The 18,346-nt window shown below is 37.7% G+C and overlaps 1 protein-coding gene across 6 annotated transcripts in view; it reads left to right on the top strand.

Moving 5' to 3' along the window:
* INPP4B (inositol polyphosphate-4-phosphatase type II B) overlaps positions 1 to 18,346 on the top strand; it is a 338,027-nt gene that overhangs the window by 240,912 nt on the left and 78,769 nt on the right. For all 6 annotated transcript variants that reach the window (XM_064450242.1, XM_064450240.1, XM_064450243.1 and 3 more), the window contains 3 exons: positions 851 to 981; positions 8,876 to 8,980; positions 15,215 to 15,323. In XM_064450242.1, the coding sequence (XP_064306312.1) occupies positions 851 to 981; positions 8,876 to 8,980; positions 15,215 to 15,323 (345 nt within the window). The remainder of the gene's footprint in view (positions 1 to 850; positions 982 to 8,875; positions 8,981 to 15,214; positions 15,324 to 18,346) is intronic.

Below are 18,346 nucleotides of genomic sequence, written 5' to 3'. Positions count from 1 at the left end.
TTTTCAGTTTCTTTAAAAGCAGATCCCCCAAAGCAGCTCTGGAATAGATACAGGATGAATTTATTTTGCAACTGGGGAAAGCAAACAGAAAGCCCAGTGTACTGTGACTATGCTTGTTTGTGTAGGAAATTAAAGTGATCTCTATTTCACTCAGGTCAGCTCTCAAGAGAGTACAGGAAAACTGATAATTTGCTAAAGGATTTCCTTTTGGATTTTCAGTGACATGTTTGGTTACCATAACACTGCTGTTTTGACGTGATGAACACAGCTGTAAGGCTGAAGATTAAGTTTTAGGGGACTGGTGGGGTTTTTTGGTTTGTGTGTTTTGTTTTTAACACTAAAGAAATGTGGTGGTGGTGTGTTGGTTAAACTGGCATTTGTAGAAATGCTGCTAGAACTGTTTGTTATGTGTATGAAAGTATCCAAAGAGTAGAGTGCATCAAAACAGCTACACTGCAAGCGTTGGAAAGGGAGCAAACTTTGTATTCTTTACAACAGTGTTTAATATTTCTTCAAAAAAAGTTACTTGCTGTGAATACAGCTCTCTGGAGCCTTCTTACCTCCAGGGAAGAAATAATATTTCAGTTTGCAGACCATTGCATTTTTGTACCAGATGAGTTTTGAACACAAATTACTGTATTATTCACTGATTTGACATTCTTTATTGTGTGGCTGAATAAAAGGTGAAATCAGCAGATTTTACAAGCATCATGAAAACAGATTTTATTTCAATTAGGAAATGCTTGGATGTTTTTTAAAAAACCGTTTTTGGATTAATTAGATTAATTTGGAGAAATGATAATGGATTAATGAGTTAATTAGTGCCTTCTCTTTTTGCCTTTTCATACAGGAATCAAGAACTTAAAGACTTGGGAGAACTTGCTCCTCACTGGGACAATATGCGCAAAAGTGTTATTGCTCACTGTGATCAGATGTTGAGCATGTACCAGGATACTCTTGCAGAGCTTGGGAAGCATACAGGTATGGAAGTAGCCTCTCCTCTTCTGGAGCGGTTAAGAATTAACTATTTTGATTGTTATTAAATAGTGGCATATTCAGCAGAAATAAAACATATAAAAATGAAATATTTGTAATCATTGTATTTCTGAAATACTCACGGGTGCCCTCTTTCCTCTTCTAAATTTTTTTCATACATTCCATTGGTTTTTCACAGTTAACATGGTACATGGTTACATAGCAGCCAAAAAAAGTTGGAGAAGTGGGGGGGTGTGTTTCAATTGCACGTTCCCTTGAATATGCGTGAGTATATACTTAAATATACTGCTCTGCTAGTATTGAATACCACCTGCCAATTGAAAACAGCTTTAGAGGTAGTTTTGTCAGTTTTTCTTGACACCTAACTTAACTAACATTTAACAGTCTGCAAGATAACAGTAAGATGTAGCTATGCCTTCTGTATCCTTAGTGTAGTAGTTGTCATTGCCCACATTGTGCCAGAAAAGCCCAAAATTAATATGGGATGGGCAGTCTGTCCTCAGTCCAGAAACAGCAGTATGTACTGACGTACTTTTTTTCATGTGGAGACGGTGGTCTTATATCCTGATGTGCACTGGGTGCTTGTTCAGTTAATATCTGCCAGAGTCTTGTGGTCAGAGGCTATAATGTATCAGCGCGTCTGGATGACAGTGGAATAAGGCAGCATCAGTGACAAATGTACAGAAAGGGCAGCTGGTCTTTGCCTCCTGTAGTAATTCTTACTCACAGAAAAAATTATTTTTTCTTTTGAATATCTTTTCTTTTGATTGTTCACAAGTCATTCAAGGTACTTAATGATAATTCTTTTCTATTTTGTGAGATTTCTGTCTATTTATAGCATGCCTTCCTGCTTCTTCCTGCTAGTGCACTTCCCTCCCCCCTCCCCATGTTTTTGAGATGTTCTGGAATGAAATGGGCACATTTGTTCTGAATTACCACAAAGGCCTTCTGTTGTTGCTGCTTTCTTGCTGGTGTCAGACTTCTAACACCAGTCTCAAAATCACCATCTCTAATATGTGTTTTCAGTGACCGTGCTGCCGTTATTGCTTGCATATGCTATTTTGCTCTATATTCTCACTATTAGATGTTCCCACTGCGGCCTTACTCCCATGTGTAGCAGTGCATTTCAGAGGTAAACACTGTGCATTTTGTTACATATACACGAGTTTGCAACCTAGAATATTTCTGAAAAAGGAATAATTATAGTTATGGATATATTTTTAAAATAGAGGCATAAATGATTAGGAATATTAATTAAGTTTGATGACACAAAATTGGTAGTAGCTGTTGACACTCTTGGTGGCAGAGAGGCCCTGCAGAGGGATCTGGACAGACTGGAGAGCTGGGCAGTCACCAACTGCATGAAGTTTAACAAGGGCAGGTGCTGGATTTTGCACCTGGGGCACGGCAACCCTGGCTGTACATACAAAGTGGGGAATGAGAGGCTGGAGAGCAGCCCCACAGAGAGGGACCTGGGGGTTCTGGTTGACGGCAAGCTGAACATGAGCCAACCGAGCCCTGGGGCACATCAAGCCCTGCATTGCAGCCGGGCGAGAGAGGGGATTGTCCCGCTCTGCTCTGCTCTGGTGTGGCCTCACCTCAAGTGCTGTGTGCAGTTCTGGGTGCCACAGTGCATTAGGGATATAAAGCGACTAGAGAGTGTCCAGAGAAGGGCCGTGAAGTTGGTGATGGGTTTAGAGGAGAAACCGTACAAGGAGTGGCTAAAGTCCCTTGGTTTGTTCAGCCTAGAGAAGAGGAGGCTGAGGGCAGACCTCATCGAGGTCTTGCAGCTTCCTCACAAGGGGAGGAGGAGGAGGAGGAGGGGCAGGTGCTGGTCTCTTCTCTCTGGTGACCAACAATAGGACCCGAGGGAATGGCAGGAAGATGTGCCAGGGGAGGTTCAGGCTGGATATTAGGGAAAGGTTCTTCCCCCAGAAGGTGGTGGAGCACTGGAACAGGCTCCCCAGGGAGGCATCACGGCACCAAGCCTGATGATATTCAAGCAGCACTTGGACAACGCCCTCAGAGATATGTTGTGAATTTGGGGTTGTTCTGTGCAGGGCCGGGAGTTGGACTTGATGATTCCTGTGGGTCCCTTCCAGCTCAGGACATTCTGTGATTTTATGATGGTAACATATTTTGAAATGTCTGATACATATTTAGGAAGAATTTGCAATTTTTCCTTAATTGTTCCTAGTTTTCTACATAGGCGAAGCAAAAAATTTTTTTTTGTGTACTGAGTAATGGGAGCAATCAGATTTTAGTTCAATATACAATTAAAATGCATAGCAGAATAATTTCTTCTTATAGAGAACTGGGTGCATTTACTTTTATTATAATGAACCTCCTGCATTTAGGAGGTGAGACACAAATCTTTCCCTTCCAAAATAGGCATTAAAACTGGACTTCTATCATTTATCCATCATCTAATACAGGACTGACCATGGTATTTCTTGCTCCAGATTGCCCTGAGATAGCTTTCTTGGTCATAGGAAAAGACAAATGCTGTTTTTGGTGTATGAACAAAAAACAGTCTCTAGCTGAAACTAAACATTTTGGGAGTAGTTTAAATGTTTTGGATGGGAGAAAGCTCATCTGTTACACTAAATGTGTAAAAATTTGCATTTTGGTTGCAAAAATTTTTAATTTCTTGTATTTATGGTTGTTTTCAAACATCAGAATATTTCAGTTCTGATTTTGGCATACTACCTCCTGATCCAGTATGATACTTCCTATGTTTCTGTGGTTTAACTAATGTAATTTTTTTTTTAATGCTTTGCTAAATATATTTTGAAAGCACACCATGAAGTATCATATGCAAGGCAATAAATACAGATAATGAAGAAATCAACGTAATAATTATAACTTACAGGAAATATTGAAATGACCTGAGATTTTTTTTTTTTTAAAAAAGTGTAATCTATTAAGCATAATTTCTGCAAGACCTGTATTATGCCAGGTGAATTTGAAAAGGGTCGGTGATGTTAAATGACCTGTCTTAACTGTGGTTTGGGAGAACTGCAGTGGACCAGAGAACCTGAGATTATTGAGGAGGATGGAACCAGCCCATATTAAAAAGAGTAGGAACACTTTTCCAAAAACAAAACACAGCAGAAAACCAAAGTAACCTAATAGTTGTTGTGAAGATGAGAAATAACAAGGAGGTTTTAATCTGGAGGCCAACACTCAGGTACATACCTAAATCTCACTTCTTCAACAACCCTTTTCCCCCCCTTGCTAATACGGTGCTGGTAAGATACTTGTTTATCCTTGGAAAACCCCTGATTTTACATCTTGTGTGAAAAGTTACTTTAACATGCGAAAACTTATTTTATTGTGGTCAGTGGGCTATGTGCGCATTCTAAAGCCAAACAATGAATAAATAATAAAGTCCTAATGAAGGCAATATTTGCCTTTGACTCTGCATTGTAGCATTTTTATTCTTATTAAATCACAAATTAAATTAGGTGATAAATCCTCTGAGTAGTGAGTATCTCTTTAAAGCTGTTCCATAGAGGTCTACCATCTTTAAATTATAAATATAAAGGGGGAGGGTGGGATGTATTATGTATACTTATGTAGAGCTTGACTAAAGCCACAAATCTGCATTTTGATCCTGTAGGCAATATAGGATTTGCTTGACCAAAAGTAAAACAAATTCTAAAACAGATTCTTATATGCTTCTGCTGTCTATTACTTGACTTCAACCAGATTTTTTCCCCTAGATCATTTGAAACAATTAATTGCAGTTCTCTGCAAAACAGAGATTAATCTTCCTGCATACTGTTTTCAGAAGTTTGTGCCTACTGCTTTTTTTTTCAAAGGAATAGGATGGATGTGGATAAAATTAATTTCATGTTTTAAGATGTCCTGGTTCATCTTCCATTCCCATTTGGGATGGTTCTTCTCTATAAACAATACACATTATAACTTTAAAAAACAAGATTATATTGTTTGATAAGACAGCAAGACAGAGATAGATTTGACTTCATACTGTTGGTCGCACAAAAAATAACCTTGAGAGAACATTGTAGAGACTGGAAATTTCAGTACTCATAAGGTAGAAAATGCTAAGATTAGAGATGTGAGTACAACTTTAATTCAGACTTTTTAGGTCAACTTATTTTAACACAGTCTACTTTGCCACTGTGAGAGATTAATGCAAAAAAAGATTTTGCTTTACAGTTCAGCCTGTGTAGGCTTCGTACTTTATCTTGGTCAGCACATTGCCCTAGCTCGGGTTGAGGCTGTTCTCTCCATTCTGAAACAGCTTGAAAATTGCAGTGCTCTGGAGTACCCGTGCGTCTGCGCTGGAAATCCAGATCTGCTTGGAAATAGGCACCCATCCTAGTAGGGACAGTTTGCAATCAGCAGTACTCCTACTTAAGAACTTGACAGGTTGGTTTTCTAAACTAGAGCAGTCTTCTGTTACCTGGCCTTAGATACAAAACTCCTGAGTTGGATTGTTACCTTGGGAAGACTTATTTTAAGACAAGGCCGACTGGCCACATTCCTCTAGGAAAGCCATGGAGTGCTTTTGCTTCTGCCATTGCTTGGCTACCATGTTGGCAGCCAGAGATATCTGGAGGCACTAACTCATTGACACTCGTCTCCCTCCTTGGTACATCAAAAGCAGGGTTAATGTTAACATGTTTAGCGTTTTTGCTTTGTTACTCGCTGAACAGTTGCTTTCCTTTAACATGGGGTTTTTTACATGTATCTTGTCACAAACAGTTCTTAAGGACCAACTCCATGTAGGTCATCTAGGTGCAAACAGCTCCAAACTCCTTTTGTATCAGCGCTAGGGAAGACTCTGTTCACTCATAACCAGTATACAGAAGGGGAGATAGCACCTGTAAATACAGTTTTTTTCCAAAATATGTCAACAATACTCCACATTTCCACAATCCTCCTATAGAATCACGTGTTGGGTTTTCTGAGAGAACTGCTTCATGCTCAGCTGAGCTATTTGTGGACTCTAATGGAGAAGGCTGTTGTTAGTAGACCACTTAATTTGTTTTTAAAATTGAGATATTGCAGTGAAAGTATCAGGAGACTGCATTAGTGTTAGACAGCAATTTTGGCTTAGCAGCATATTTACTGAAAGTGGAGTTTTAAGGAAGTTAAGACTGTTTCATATTTGAGTTGTTTTGGCAAATGCTTTTAGCCTCAAAAATGGGGGAAAATTTAAAGAATGCCAAGTATTTTTATTTCAAGGGTATGCAATAACAGGAGTCTAAAAGGGTTAGGTAACAGCAAAACAAATAATTTCAGGTTAATCTAAAACAGGTGTGGTGATTTTGGGGGGGAGTAGAACTTTGAAACTTTTTTGTTTGTTTTAGTTTGACCTGAAATGATTTTTCCCCCTCCCCCTGAATTTTTTTTTTCCACTTCAGTCATCAAACTGCAAATTCTATTATTCACCCAGCCCTAGAAGGACAATCAAGGTTAAGGCAATTGAATATTGCTCTGGAGAATTGGACACTATCCCTGCCTCTGTCACAAAGTTCCTTTGTGACACTAGGCAAGTCAGACTTCAGAAGTGGTTAGTGCGTAGTGTTCTTTTCTGGAACCCTGGCAATAGACGCAAGCAGTTTTACGGAAGTACTCAGTACCTATGGATGTAATTCAGCTCAGTGGGAGCTGTGCTTCCAAAATGGAATGTGATATTGCGTTATAATGAGTACTCCGCAAAATGAGATCCTCCATATCTCGTATTGATGCGTTGTTGCTTAAATGTTTCGACCTTAAGTTATTCTCTGCCATTAGAATGGATAAAATTATAACCCTTTTACTCAGCCAGTTAAAATTATTCTGTAAATATTTGTAAAGCCCTTAGAAACTGCAGTGATGCATGCAGTAGACAGATTTGAGGAAATTAATAATCCTGTCTTTGTTGGGGGCTTGGGCAATATATTTGAATCCAGATACTGAAGTCAAAGTTGGAAACAAAATATTGAATCACTGCCTCTAAAGCAGGCAGCAAAGACTTTAAATGTTCAACGAGCTGGAAAAAGCTAGTATGTAATATGTCATTGAAGTCTATTTAACAGTTCCTCTCCAGGTGGATGTCACATGAAGGTTGCATCTATATTCTGCTATTTCCTAACTTTGAAGAGTTTAATCTTGCAACATTAACAACTATTTTAATAGAGTTAAGTACAATTTACCAAGTTACTTGAAAACAAACAAACTATACTGAAAATTCTATTATCCTATGGATGATACTGGCAAATGCAGACTGAGGTATTAATTCAACTGCATAGATACCTCATACCTGAGTAAACAGAATAACTGATAGCAGTGGGGAGTTGTTATCCCATAGGTTTCTGGCACTGGATAGGAAGGGATTCTTCCTTCAAAGGTCTTCCCTGAAAAGAGGAATAACAAGACTCAGCAATGCTGCATGTGTTCTACTCCAGTTAAGGAAAGAAGTGTACTCTGGGGAGAGCAGGCTTTTCTCCTTCCTACTCTTCTTTTGCCCATTCCTTTTAATCTGCTGTCATCTTATTCTCCTCTTAGTCTGCCAGTGTTTCCTTGTCTCAGATCCAGTTATCATTCCTTAAGCTTCGATCTTGGTCTCAGTGAATTCTCATAAATAATCTGCCTCCTTTCTGTTTTCTTTCCTAATGATTTACAGCCTGCTCGCCCACACTATTCCCATTTCTTTTGTGATACAGTTTGTTTCCTTCACTGCTCCCATAATATTGTCTTGCTGCGCTTTCCAGGTGCAGGTTTCCTACTGCTGTTCCTCATAATCAGTGACTCCTAGTTTCAACCTGCATCCCCAGGTTTCCTATCAAATCTGAATCTTTGACTCCTGCCAATTGCTTTTCTTGCTACCTTTGTTCTTAATCTTTGTTAAATTATTATTTTAAGTTACTAAGCTTAGGTAGCAGCCTAAGCTGGTCTGGAGCATCTTTGGTGCCCTCTGGCAATGTGATTCGCCTTGTGGGGCTCATGTTCAACAGATAACATCTAGCAAATCTTGACTGAGCAAGTCAAAAAGAAGAATTTAAAATATTATTTTGTTTAACAAGAAAAGGTTAAACCTTTAAAAAAATTTTTGTTTCTTAAATCCTATCTGAATCAGAGGAGTTTTAGTCCAAATGATTAATAGTTGGCAAAATGATAGGGTGCTGAAATATGGTCTAAGTAAACGCTGGTCTGCTTGAGTGAGATGATAAGACCACCTCTCTTTCCTAATCTACTCCGTTTTATTTTATATATATGCTGTATCAAATATTTCCAGGTAAATTACATTATCATACTGTCAGGTTTTAATTATATTCCTTTATACCACCATAGAATTACTCGTAGTCTCATACTTTTGAAGTATGCAACCAGCTTTATTTATTTTTTTCCAGAGCATTATGTTTCTTGTAACTCTGGCTTTTTAAAAAGAAAACTAATTTATAGCTTTTCTTAAACTGATTTGTTTCTTTATTTGAACTTTCTAGGAAGAATGCATAGCCTAGTCAATGAAATACTTTTGTTTTATGAAAAAAATGTTACTTGGTGAAAATGTAGTACCATCATAGCTTTGAAGCCCTGTGTTTTTAGCACAGAATAAACATAATGCACATTAACTGTGACATTGTTTCCAGCAGACCGCAGACCGATTTCAGACAGCAGGAAAAAATGTCTATCACCTAGAATAAAAAATTAGATTTTGTGAATTAAAAGCTGTTTTGTTGCTTCTAATATGGATGCATGCTGAGACTCAGTTAGTGAACCATTCTTGTCCTAATATACAATTACACATTAAAAGTAAATTAAAGAAGACTCCTAACATACAAATATTGTCCTCACATTAAAAAGAAGACAAAACATCTGCTGGGTGCTTAAAATAATGATTCTTTAAATTTTTGTTTTTCAGGTTCTTCCTTCAAATCAAGCTGTAGCAAAGGAGAAAAAACATTAGAATTCATCCCAATAAATCTTCATCTGCAAAGAATGCATGTGCATAGTCCTCGATTGAAAGGTAAAGTATGTTCACTGCAGAAATTCCCTAAGTATGACAAAGTATGCTTTGAAATACAATTAAACTTGCCACTGAGAGGTATGATTTCCATTTTAGCTGGAATTTCCATTTCCTTTTTAAGATGTAAATGTCTTAGTTTATCCGTTTTCAAGGATGAACATTAGGTGGGCATGCTTTCAGATGAAACCTTAAAACCACAAAAGAACTGAAAGGTATGCTGTTTAGAGAGTTGAATCTTGATCATTTTGAATTTTTCACTTCATGGTAGGATACTGGCAACAGTCTTGTTAAACTTTGTAGGTGGTTACGTAGAGATGCTACAGATAAAAAGCATGGAAATTAATAGTATTAAATTGATAATTTTTAAAAATAAATTTATATGCAATTTCAGCTTAGATGGATTTGGAAGAATGCTGAGGAGAAAAGAATATCACAAGAAACACAGTAACTTATAAAGAAAATTCTGAGATTCATTTCATGTTGCATGTGTTTTGCCGATCGGTGAAGTTTGTACAGCTTTAGCTTGTTTGTAAGATTCCTGCAGTATGGCTTGATACAGAGGTTGCTTGTATGACTAGATTGTTGTTTGGTTTTTTGTTTGTTTGGTGGTGGTTTAGGGTTGTTTTTTTTTAATAAAATCAAAATCAAACTTCCAAATTCATTATTGAAAAATCTGTACTATTGTACACGTTTGAAGTGTTTGATTTTTCTCTTTTTTAATGAGTTCTAGAAACTCTTCTGTATGTTTATTTCCTGCCTTTGTTTTATATACATATCTGGAACCTGTCTGACTTCCTGAAAGGTTTGATTTTGTTCTCTCAGGCCTGTGCATCTGCTTCTAAAACCCAAGCTTTCAGTTTTGGATGTTGTTTGGTATATTTCTGGAGCAACTGAGTACATACTGTCCGTAGAGGACCACACTTAAGTAAATCTTGAGATCAAAGAAGTGACCAGCTTGCCCATCCTCCACATTTCTACAGACTCTGAACCTACACCCAGACATACTGCTGCTGAGATCAATCAGAAGTCCTGAGTCTGTGCTGAAATTTAGGAATCGAGTCCAAAGTTAAAGCTATGCAAGGGATTTCTCTGCCTCATCTTCCGAAGCCACAAGTTTTGGATACTGACTGCAGAGCTTGGAAAACTAAGCAGTGGTTAACTAAATTTCTTTTAAGTTTCTTTTTTTAAGTAAATTCCAGGCGTGTCATGCTCATTTTGTTTCTGTGACACTTCAAACAAATAAGTAAATGCAGAATATACGTTCACTGAAATGTATTAGTAACCTATGCGTGGTTAAAAATATTCTGTTGTAGCAGTGCAGAGCTAATACTGTCATGATTCATACTGACACACTGCACAATGTTCAGTAAGATTCATGTCATTCTAGGGCATGGGCTTAATTTTTCATTGTGATCCATAATGTCAGTGTAGTGTAAAAGCCAGCGTTACCTGTCTTGTTTCTAAGGTGGTTGGGCTTTTTCCCCACTGTGCCACCAGAGATAGTGATAGAGCACAATACATTTCCTCCCAGAGACTGCTTGGGTGAACTCACCAGCCTAGGTGATGAGAGTTGCACAGTTCCATCAAGGGCAGTGTTACTTTTAAACTTAATATATCTTATTTCTTAGGAAACCTTAATGACCCCAGTGCTGCTTGTGCCTGAATCAGCTTATTCAGTGCTACCTTGTGCCATGTAAGCATTTGCTTAGTGATAGGTGCAAATATCTCACTGATTATGCTGAAAATACGGCCATTCTCTAATACCTTCTGGAAAGGGGGATAATTTTCCATAATGTTATCTGTGATTCTGTTTAATGCAGAATTCTGTTGCTGCTGCTTGCATATAGTTTTAGCAGCATCCTTTGGAGATCAAAGATTATATTGATACATACATATGAGCAAATCATAGCACAGTGAATAATTTGTTGATCAACTGAGATCTATTAAATTTGCTGTCACTGTAGAAATACGGAAATTACACTCTGTAAGGTTTTTGCCTTAAAAATAAAATCTGCATCTAAAGCACGTTCTAAAACAGTAAGTGCAAAAAATAGTTATAGTAGTAGTATTCTGTGTACTGCTGATGTTCATCCACTACCAAGTTGGAACATGGGGACGTCTGATTGTCTGTTAGATACTGTATTGGTTCAATATTTTGTTATTTCTTTCACTAAAAATCGGTTTCTTCAAACATTTGAACAAGATGGGGATTTATAGTGACAGAATATGACAGCACAAATGTTAATTTAGCTGATGTCTTTAATGTATCTGATTAATTTAAAACCATTTTTGGATTTGTAATGACTACGGGTGGCCAGAACCTTAATTTTCTATCTTTTTAAGAAAACCTCTCTGGGAACAGGATGTTGTATGTTTATTTGCTAAATAAGAAGTGAAATTAAATATGCCACTAATCACCCACAACTTTTATATTACTTGAGTTTTGCTTTGTTTTTAATTAATTTTTCTCCTTTCTCTTCCAAAACCACTTTGCTTGTGGCATATGGTTAATCCATAATTGAAAAAGCTACAGAAAGAGATAAATGTTAGAATCATCCTCTAAATTTAGAACTTTAAATTATAAAACTCTCCCTTTTTTCTTTCACGTCAATTGAGTGAATATTAGTTAGAATTAGAAAACACTGGTTTTGTTGCACTCAAGTTTAGATATTGTGAAACACTAATAAAGAAGAGAACTTGTGTTAAAATCAGGGAATTTCTGCCTACACATATTTTTGGAAGACTGACATCACAGTTATTGGGAGCTCTTTTTATTTCTCTGTGTACAAAATGGGTTCCTCACGATATTCTGGTAGCACTATATTATAAATATAACAAAAAGTAATTGAAGATTGTTACTATAATTGCCTTTGGTGGGAGAAATTATTTTTGCATCTATTACATAGCCGCTGTCCCATCTGTTTAGTGTTCTGAAATAAGTTTCATTTTATGAGCCCTAAAGAGTTGTGTCTTGTATTAGATATAAACACTTCAAACGGTTTGTAGCCATTGCTAATCATTCTGGAGTAAGCAGCACTTTGACATCAAGTTGATCTTTCTCTTGTTGTGCTTTGCTTGGCATGTATCAAAAGGCACCTGGAATATAACCAGGAGAACGACAGGAAAAAATAAATGAAAAAAAAAAAGTAAACTTCAAAGAGGTCTCCATTAAGCAAGCTGATGAGCCATAAAGCTGTCATTAACCCTTACACTGTCAGATGTCTTAATTTTGGGAAGGCAAGATACGTTTTAATCCCATCTATCGTGCGTATGCACACGTCTATATGCTTTTTTGTTCAATATGTTCGGTAACACATTTACTGAACTCTGATTCGGGTTATTATTGGGTACTGGCATGGAACAGAAAATACCTGTCTGATTAAACTTCCAGTAGGAACAGCTTTGAGAAAAATACTATTTCTTTATGGGATACCTGTATCTCTGTCCATTTGATAAACACCAGATTTTGCTCTGTTCATCATACCACAGAAGTTAAATTTATATATTGCCATACCTTTGCTTTTGTCCCTGTTCATACGTTAAGTGTGCACGCTTGTTTTAAATAAATTTGGTGGACTGAAGAGTTGTTTTGCTTCTGGCCAGTGGCACGGACTGACTGCCTCCTGGGAAGGCAAGCAGGTTGCTTCAAAATCAAGACTGAGCTGTGCTTGACATAAAAATCTCTCTCCTCTTTAAATTGGGCTGATAAAGCTTAGATGTTTATGGAACTTCTACAGTGTCACTGTAGTTGTCACCATGTTACAAAAGCTCTGTGTTTTATTCGGGAAGGAGTGATGAGCAGGCAGTTTATATTCCTGCACGGTGAAGGAATTGTCTTTTGGTGAGTGTGTAACTGGTTTTAGTGTTTCACTTGTGTAAGTAGGAGCTGAAAGTATCTTTGAGTCAGAATAATTCATAGGAAATGCTGATTGATTTAAAGCTCAATTTCCTTGCACTCTCATCTTCTGCATTTTCTGCCTTCAGATTCTGAACTAATTATTTCAGGAAGGGTTGAGGGTTTTTTTAACATCTATTAGTTAATAATTTTGGGAGCACGCTGACGATGTGATAAAGCTCCTACAGCTCTGCTGCATTTTAAGCTTTGTTTCTGTTGTAGACAGTTGTCATCAGTAGTGTGTTCTTGAAGTGGATCATGGTTCTGAGTTACTGGAGCATTCCTGTACCAGTGCTTATGCTGGCACTGCATGTCCTTCACAGGAGCTGCACTGATGTGTAAATGGAGCGCATCACAAGGCATTCCTCCTGAGCCTTGCAGCACTTCCCAGTGTACTGTGCTCTGGAAAGTGAGAGTGAGATTGCTCCCTGCCCATCACTAGAGTTGCAGACATTTTCTTCTTTGCCATCCTCAGTCTCCCATGTTCGCTTGCATGGAGTAGGTGCTCAGCTCTTCTGGGTGTGTTTGTGTCTCAGACAGCTGCTCCTTGACCATGCTAAGAGGAGGCCACGGGCTGACTGAAAGTTTCCTTCTGGGTAGCCCCCGCCCCCTCCAAAAGGAGCTATAAGCAGAGTCACTGTTTATTTTTAAAAGACAGTCAGAAAAAGCACCAGGCTTTAGTCTTTTAAATGTAGTTTTCGTAAGTTATCTGGAAACTTATTCAGAAGTCATTATATAGTTAACCTGATGGGTTCATATCTTATTTTGGTTTCAAGCCACCATTGTTTTAAGCAATGGAACTACCTATTGTCAAGTACTGATAGAGCTCTCATAGCCCGAGATTGTGTATTATGGATAAATCTCTATGAAGACCTGAAAGAATGGGCTATTTAAGAATCTTGTAGCTCACCTGAGGCTAATGAAATTATGTTGCTTCTCCTTTTAAGTGGAAATTGAAGAGTCACCAATTCGTTAGAGTTCAAATCAATTTGAACAAATATGCTTTGAGATTCAGCTCTGGAAGTAAAACATAGTTCATTAACTGTGAATCATTTGTACAGTCTTCTTGCTTTTAGGGATATTTATCATCAGAATGCAAGAAAAGTTCTATTTTAGGAGAGGATTGGATATTAATTTACATGGAAAGCTTCCTGGATGAATAAAATAGTTCACAAAAAAAAAATCCTCTCATGTTTCCTTTAGAAGTACATTTTAAGAATGAGGCATTCTGACCTGTATTTTTATACCTCCAGTGAGCCTGGGCACAAAAGAGGTACTGCTTAGTGCAAATGTATATTCTGCAAATTTAAATTTAATCTTTGAAGGAATAATTACTGTGGTTTGGGATGTAATTAAATCTTCATCTCTGCACTGACAATCAATCACAGGCACAAAATGAGAGGCTGTTTTTAAAAAGGTGTTTCATCTCCAGTTCTGTAAGCATACGTCCATAGAAGTAGTTCATCACGTATGTCACAGGACATCAGGTACACACAGAGAGTAAAAACACGTTGTTGTCTCAGCAAAAATTTCAGTAGTATCGTTTATTTCCCATTCTGGTATCTTTTCAAGTGAAAACAACTGACTTGCTTTGTGTTTATAAGCTTATGTGAAAAGTAAGTATATCTCATAGAACAGAGCTCTTGAATGTAGAATTAAATGGGAAATTATATCTGAAAGTGGAAACTAGAAAAGTAGTGGGCAGTTTTACTAGTCAGATTGTCAGATAGATTAATCACTGGAGCAACTTCTCTGGGAATACAGTGAATTCATTGCCACTTGAAGTCTTTAAATCAAGATTAGATGTTGGGGTTTTTTAGTTTTTCTTCCTTTTTTTTAAAAAAAAAAGAAAAAGAGATGCCTTCACTCAACCAGAAGACATGAAGACATAAGCTTGATGCAGGAATCATCAGCTGTAATTCTGTAGCCTGTATTATTCAGGCAATCAGACTCTTCCATCATAATGGTCTTTTTTGACTCTAAAATGCATGAATCTGTGCATCTCAGCATGACTACAAGTTAAATAATAAAAGGGATAATGAAGTGAAATACACAAAGGGCCAATTTGCTTGGCAGCTTTGTAAACTGCAGAGCTAGAATATTGTTCTATACTGTGGCATATAATTTAGGTGTAGCAATAAATCAGGTAAACTTTCTAAGGTGTGTAGGTGGCTGTATGGAAAGATTTATTAGCTCTTGGGCCTCCTTGAGACATATTCTTGATTATTGTTGGACATAATACACATTTGTCCTCATGTCTTGTTGAGTAGATATCATAGTGCTACCATACCTTGGCATAGGCACGTGCAAATCTCCTCGCTTGTCTGTTCCTGTTCCAGATGCTTTGTATGATGTCATCACCGTGGGAGCCCCAGCAGCCCATTTCCAAGGATTTAAGAATGGTGGTCTCCGAAAACTGCTGAGTAAATTTGAGGCAGAAAGGCGAAAGTAAGTATTTTTATAAGTAGCTATGAAAATATCATTAAAGTTGCTTTAAAATGTTACGAGCTCACTGAGTAACAAAATAGTTTACCCTGCTGAACACATGGAAGAGTAAAATCTAGTAGGACTAGACAAGGTTGCATTCATAAAATAGTTCCTTCATTTTCCCTGCTTTGTTGGACTGCAAAATTGAAGCACAGTTTATTTTTAGTGTCAAGACTTATTTTGAACACAAACTCATAATTGTGAAATTTTCTTCCCATATTTCAGGAAGCTTGAGGAATATCAGTGCTTGAAAACATGCTGTTCAGAATGAGGCATCTCTTCAGTCATTCTTGTGCGAAGTGGAAAGTAGCTGTAGACAATTTTTCAGTAAGGAAGCAGTAGCTTAAGGTAGCATCTTTGTTTTTGACAGCCCTGGGCATATGTGAACAAAAAATGTTTTTAGCACGCCTGTGAAGTAAATAAGAAATTACTCTCACTTATTCTTCAGAAAAACCAAAAGCAAAGACGGAGGCCTTAACTAGGATTTCAGTTTATTGCTGTACTCAAATGCTTCGTTAATCACTGAACATGTACAGAAGTATTAGTTGCATATTTTGCTAAGAATTGGATGTATTTGTGTTTGTTGCTATGGCTGTTAACAAGTTTTGAGCCATCACAGCTGTCACTGGCAGCACCCATAGTTGTGACTGCTCAAAACTTGGGCTAACTATGCCAACCCCATGCAATCAGTGGCACAGCATTTTCAAGGGAATGCGGGAAGCACTGTAGGTATGCTGATCTAAATCATCATGAGGCTCCGTAGAAAATTAATTCCATTATATTCAGTGCTCAAAAAAAGTTTCATAGGCACTGTATCATAAAGAATAAAAGGAGAAATTATAAAAGTCTACTGTTGACTTCTACGTTGAGTAGAATTTGGCATCAATGCTAAAACCAAACAAAACCCAGCAGATATATTTGCTTTGAAAACTGTATTTTTTGTTTGCACTGCATGAAGTAAAAACCCTATTAAGTCTTCTAAAATCACCTCTGGTGACAAAACTTGCCAATGAAACAGGTATAACATTGAACACGAGACCCATGAATGGACTTCGTGTTAACAGTAGGTACCTGTTCTGCTGTCAGCAGGCTGGTATAGGCAGCCTTATCCCCATGATATGGAGGCCCATGGATTACATGCTTCCTGATGAAGAAAATGTCTGAAGGCATTTCTTAAACTACCTGCTACTTAACTATCTGATTAATATATTTGCAGTAGTATTTAGTGGGTTTTTATTATATTTCATAAGAAGAAATTGAAGTCCTAAGTGATATAAAGAACTTTGCAGTTCCAGTCTTCACAGTGTTCAGCTTTCAGAAAATGGACCACTTCTCACTTGCACAGTCCTGCAGCATATCCACACTGGGAGAATATGATTTCCCAAAATAGAGGATAGCTGTGAGGCAAACTTGAAATTATCATCTGTAATTTCTGTTCATTGGGGGGGTGTGGGGGTGTGGAAAAAAAAGGGAAAATGCCTTATAGGAGAGAGACCTAGTCTTTCTTGAGTTGTTCCTGAGAGAATACATACTGCAGAGTCTTATAAGAATAAATAGACAATGCCCTTGTTTCTTAGTTGCCCATAACAAGGGGAGAGAAGATGATGATGATGGGCTGGACTCCTTTCTTTGGATCCTGTGCAGTGTTACATGTCAAAAGGCTAGGATGGCAACGGATACTCAGTGCAGCACAGTCTCTTCTCATTTTCATTCGCCCTTATTTCACTGAGTCAAACCATGTAGACCTCTAAGTTGATAGAGGATTGTGTTCAGGAGCACTGTGTAAAGCTTTGTGCAGGTTTTATCAAGGCATGTTATTCCTATTTCAAAGTGCCTACACATCACCTTATATTTGCCCTTCTTCTTAGACTTTTCTGCATTCCTCAGAAACAGCTGTATTTTGGTGACTTTCAAGGACAGGATACTGGACTTTTACTCTGGCAGTGCAGTTTGTGTTTCTTTGTTCCCTTGGAAGAGCAAGAGTCTGTCTTTAGGGTGATATAACTAGAGTAACTATGTTACTATCCTGTCAGACTCTTCAAAAAAAAAAAGAGCCTGAGTCAGGCTAGGCTAACAAACCTAAGTTTGAACACCGGAAACAGGAGACTGTAATTTTAGCAAATCACTTACCAGACCTGAAGAAATGGTCACGTAGTGTATGAATTCCCATGAAGCAGGACGGAGGAAACCTCTAAAATTTATCTTCCCCTCTATCTTCGAGGGCAGCTCAGAGGAAACGCCACACATGGTTTGTTTCTTTCTTCTGCAACTAGAAGTACTTATATGAGTCAAAAGACAGGAGAAAGGAATCTCTGAATATGATCTAACTTATTTGAATAGTCAAGAGTGGGTCTACTTTAAATAGACACATGAAAGGACCATCCTCACTCTTACCACAGAGAAATTTATTTCACTGTGGCAATGACAACTTTATTTTGTATGCACCTCTTTGTTTAACTGCATGAGGATGCTTTGAGGACACATAGCATTTCCAGGGCAGCTTTTACAATTTAAATTTTCTGTTTTACAATGGGAGCAGCTTTTCTGAAGATTTGGTTGAAGGAAGAAGTGACACCTTGAGATATCAGTCAGAATATAAAATGAACAGAAAAAAAATGCAGCTTTAGCAGCTGTTTTCCCTAGGCTAACTGAACTGAAGACCTAGAGAAAGATGTGGGAAGAGACTATTTCTCAAGCTAATCCTGGTAGCTTTCAAGACTTTGTTAGTGCACATGACAGAATGCCTTGCATGCCTTTGACCTTCAGGTTGATTATTAGAACAGTTTATTGAAATATTCAACGGTGTCAGCATATCACATTATATTCCTTGCTGAAACCTGTACTTGTGGAATTAACAGACAAGAGGAACTGTTAACTGGTAGCAAGGTTATATCCCACTTTGCAAGGGCGTAATTGCATTTGCAATTGCCAAACCAAAACAAGAGTGAAGCATATGTTTCATGGAATTTTATCAAACAGAAGAA

The sequence above is a fragment of the Phalacrocorax carbo genome, chromosome 4 (assembly GCF_963921805.1).
Source record: "Phalacrocorax carbo chromosome 4, bPhaCar2.1, whole genome shotgun sequence".
NCBI lineage: Eukaryota > Metazoa > Chordata > Aves > Suliformes > Phalacrocoracidae > Phalacrocorax > Phalacrocorax carbo.
The sequence above is the reverse complement of the archived record's forward strand: the minus strand, read 5'-3'. Positions and strand labels throughout refer to the sequence as shown.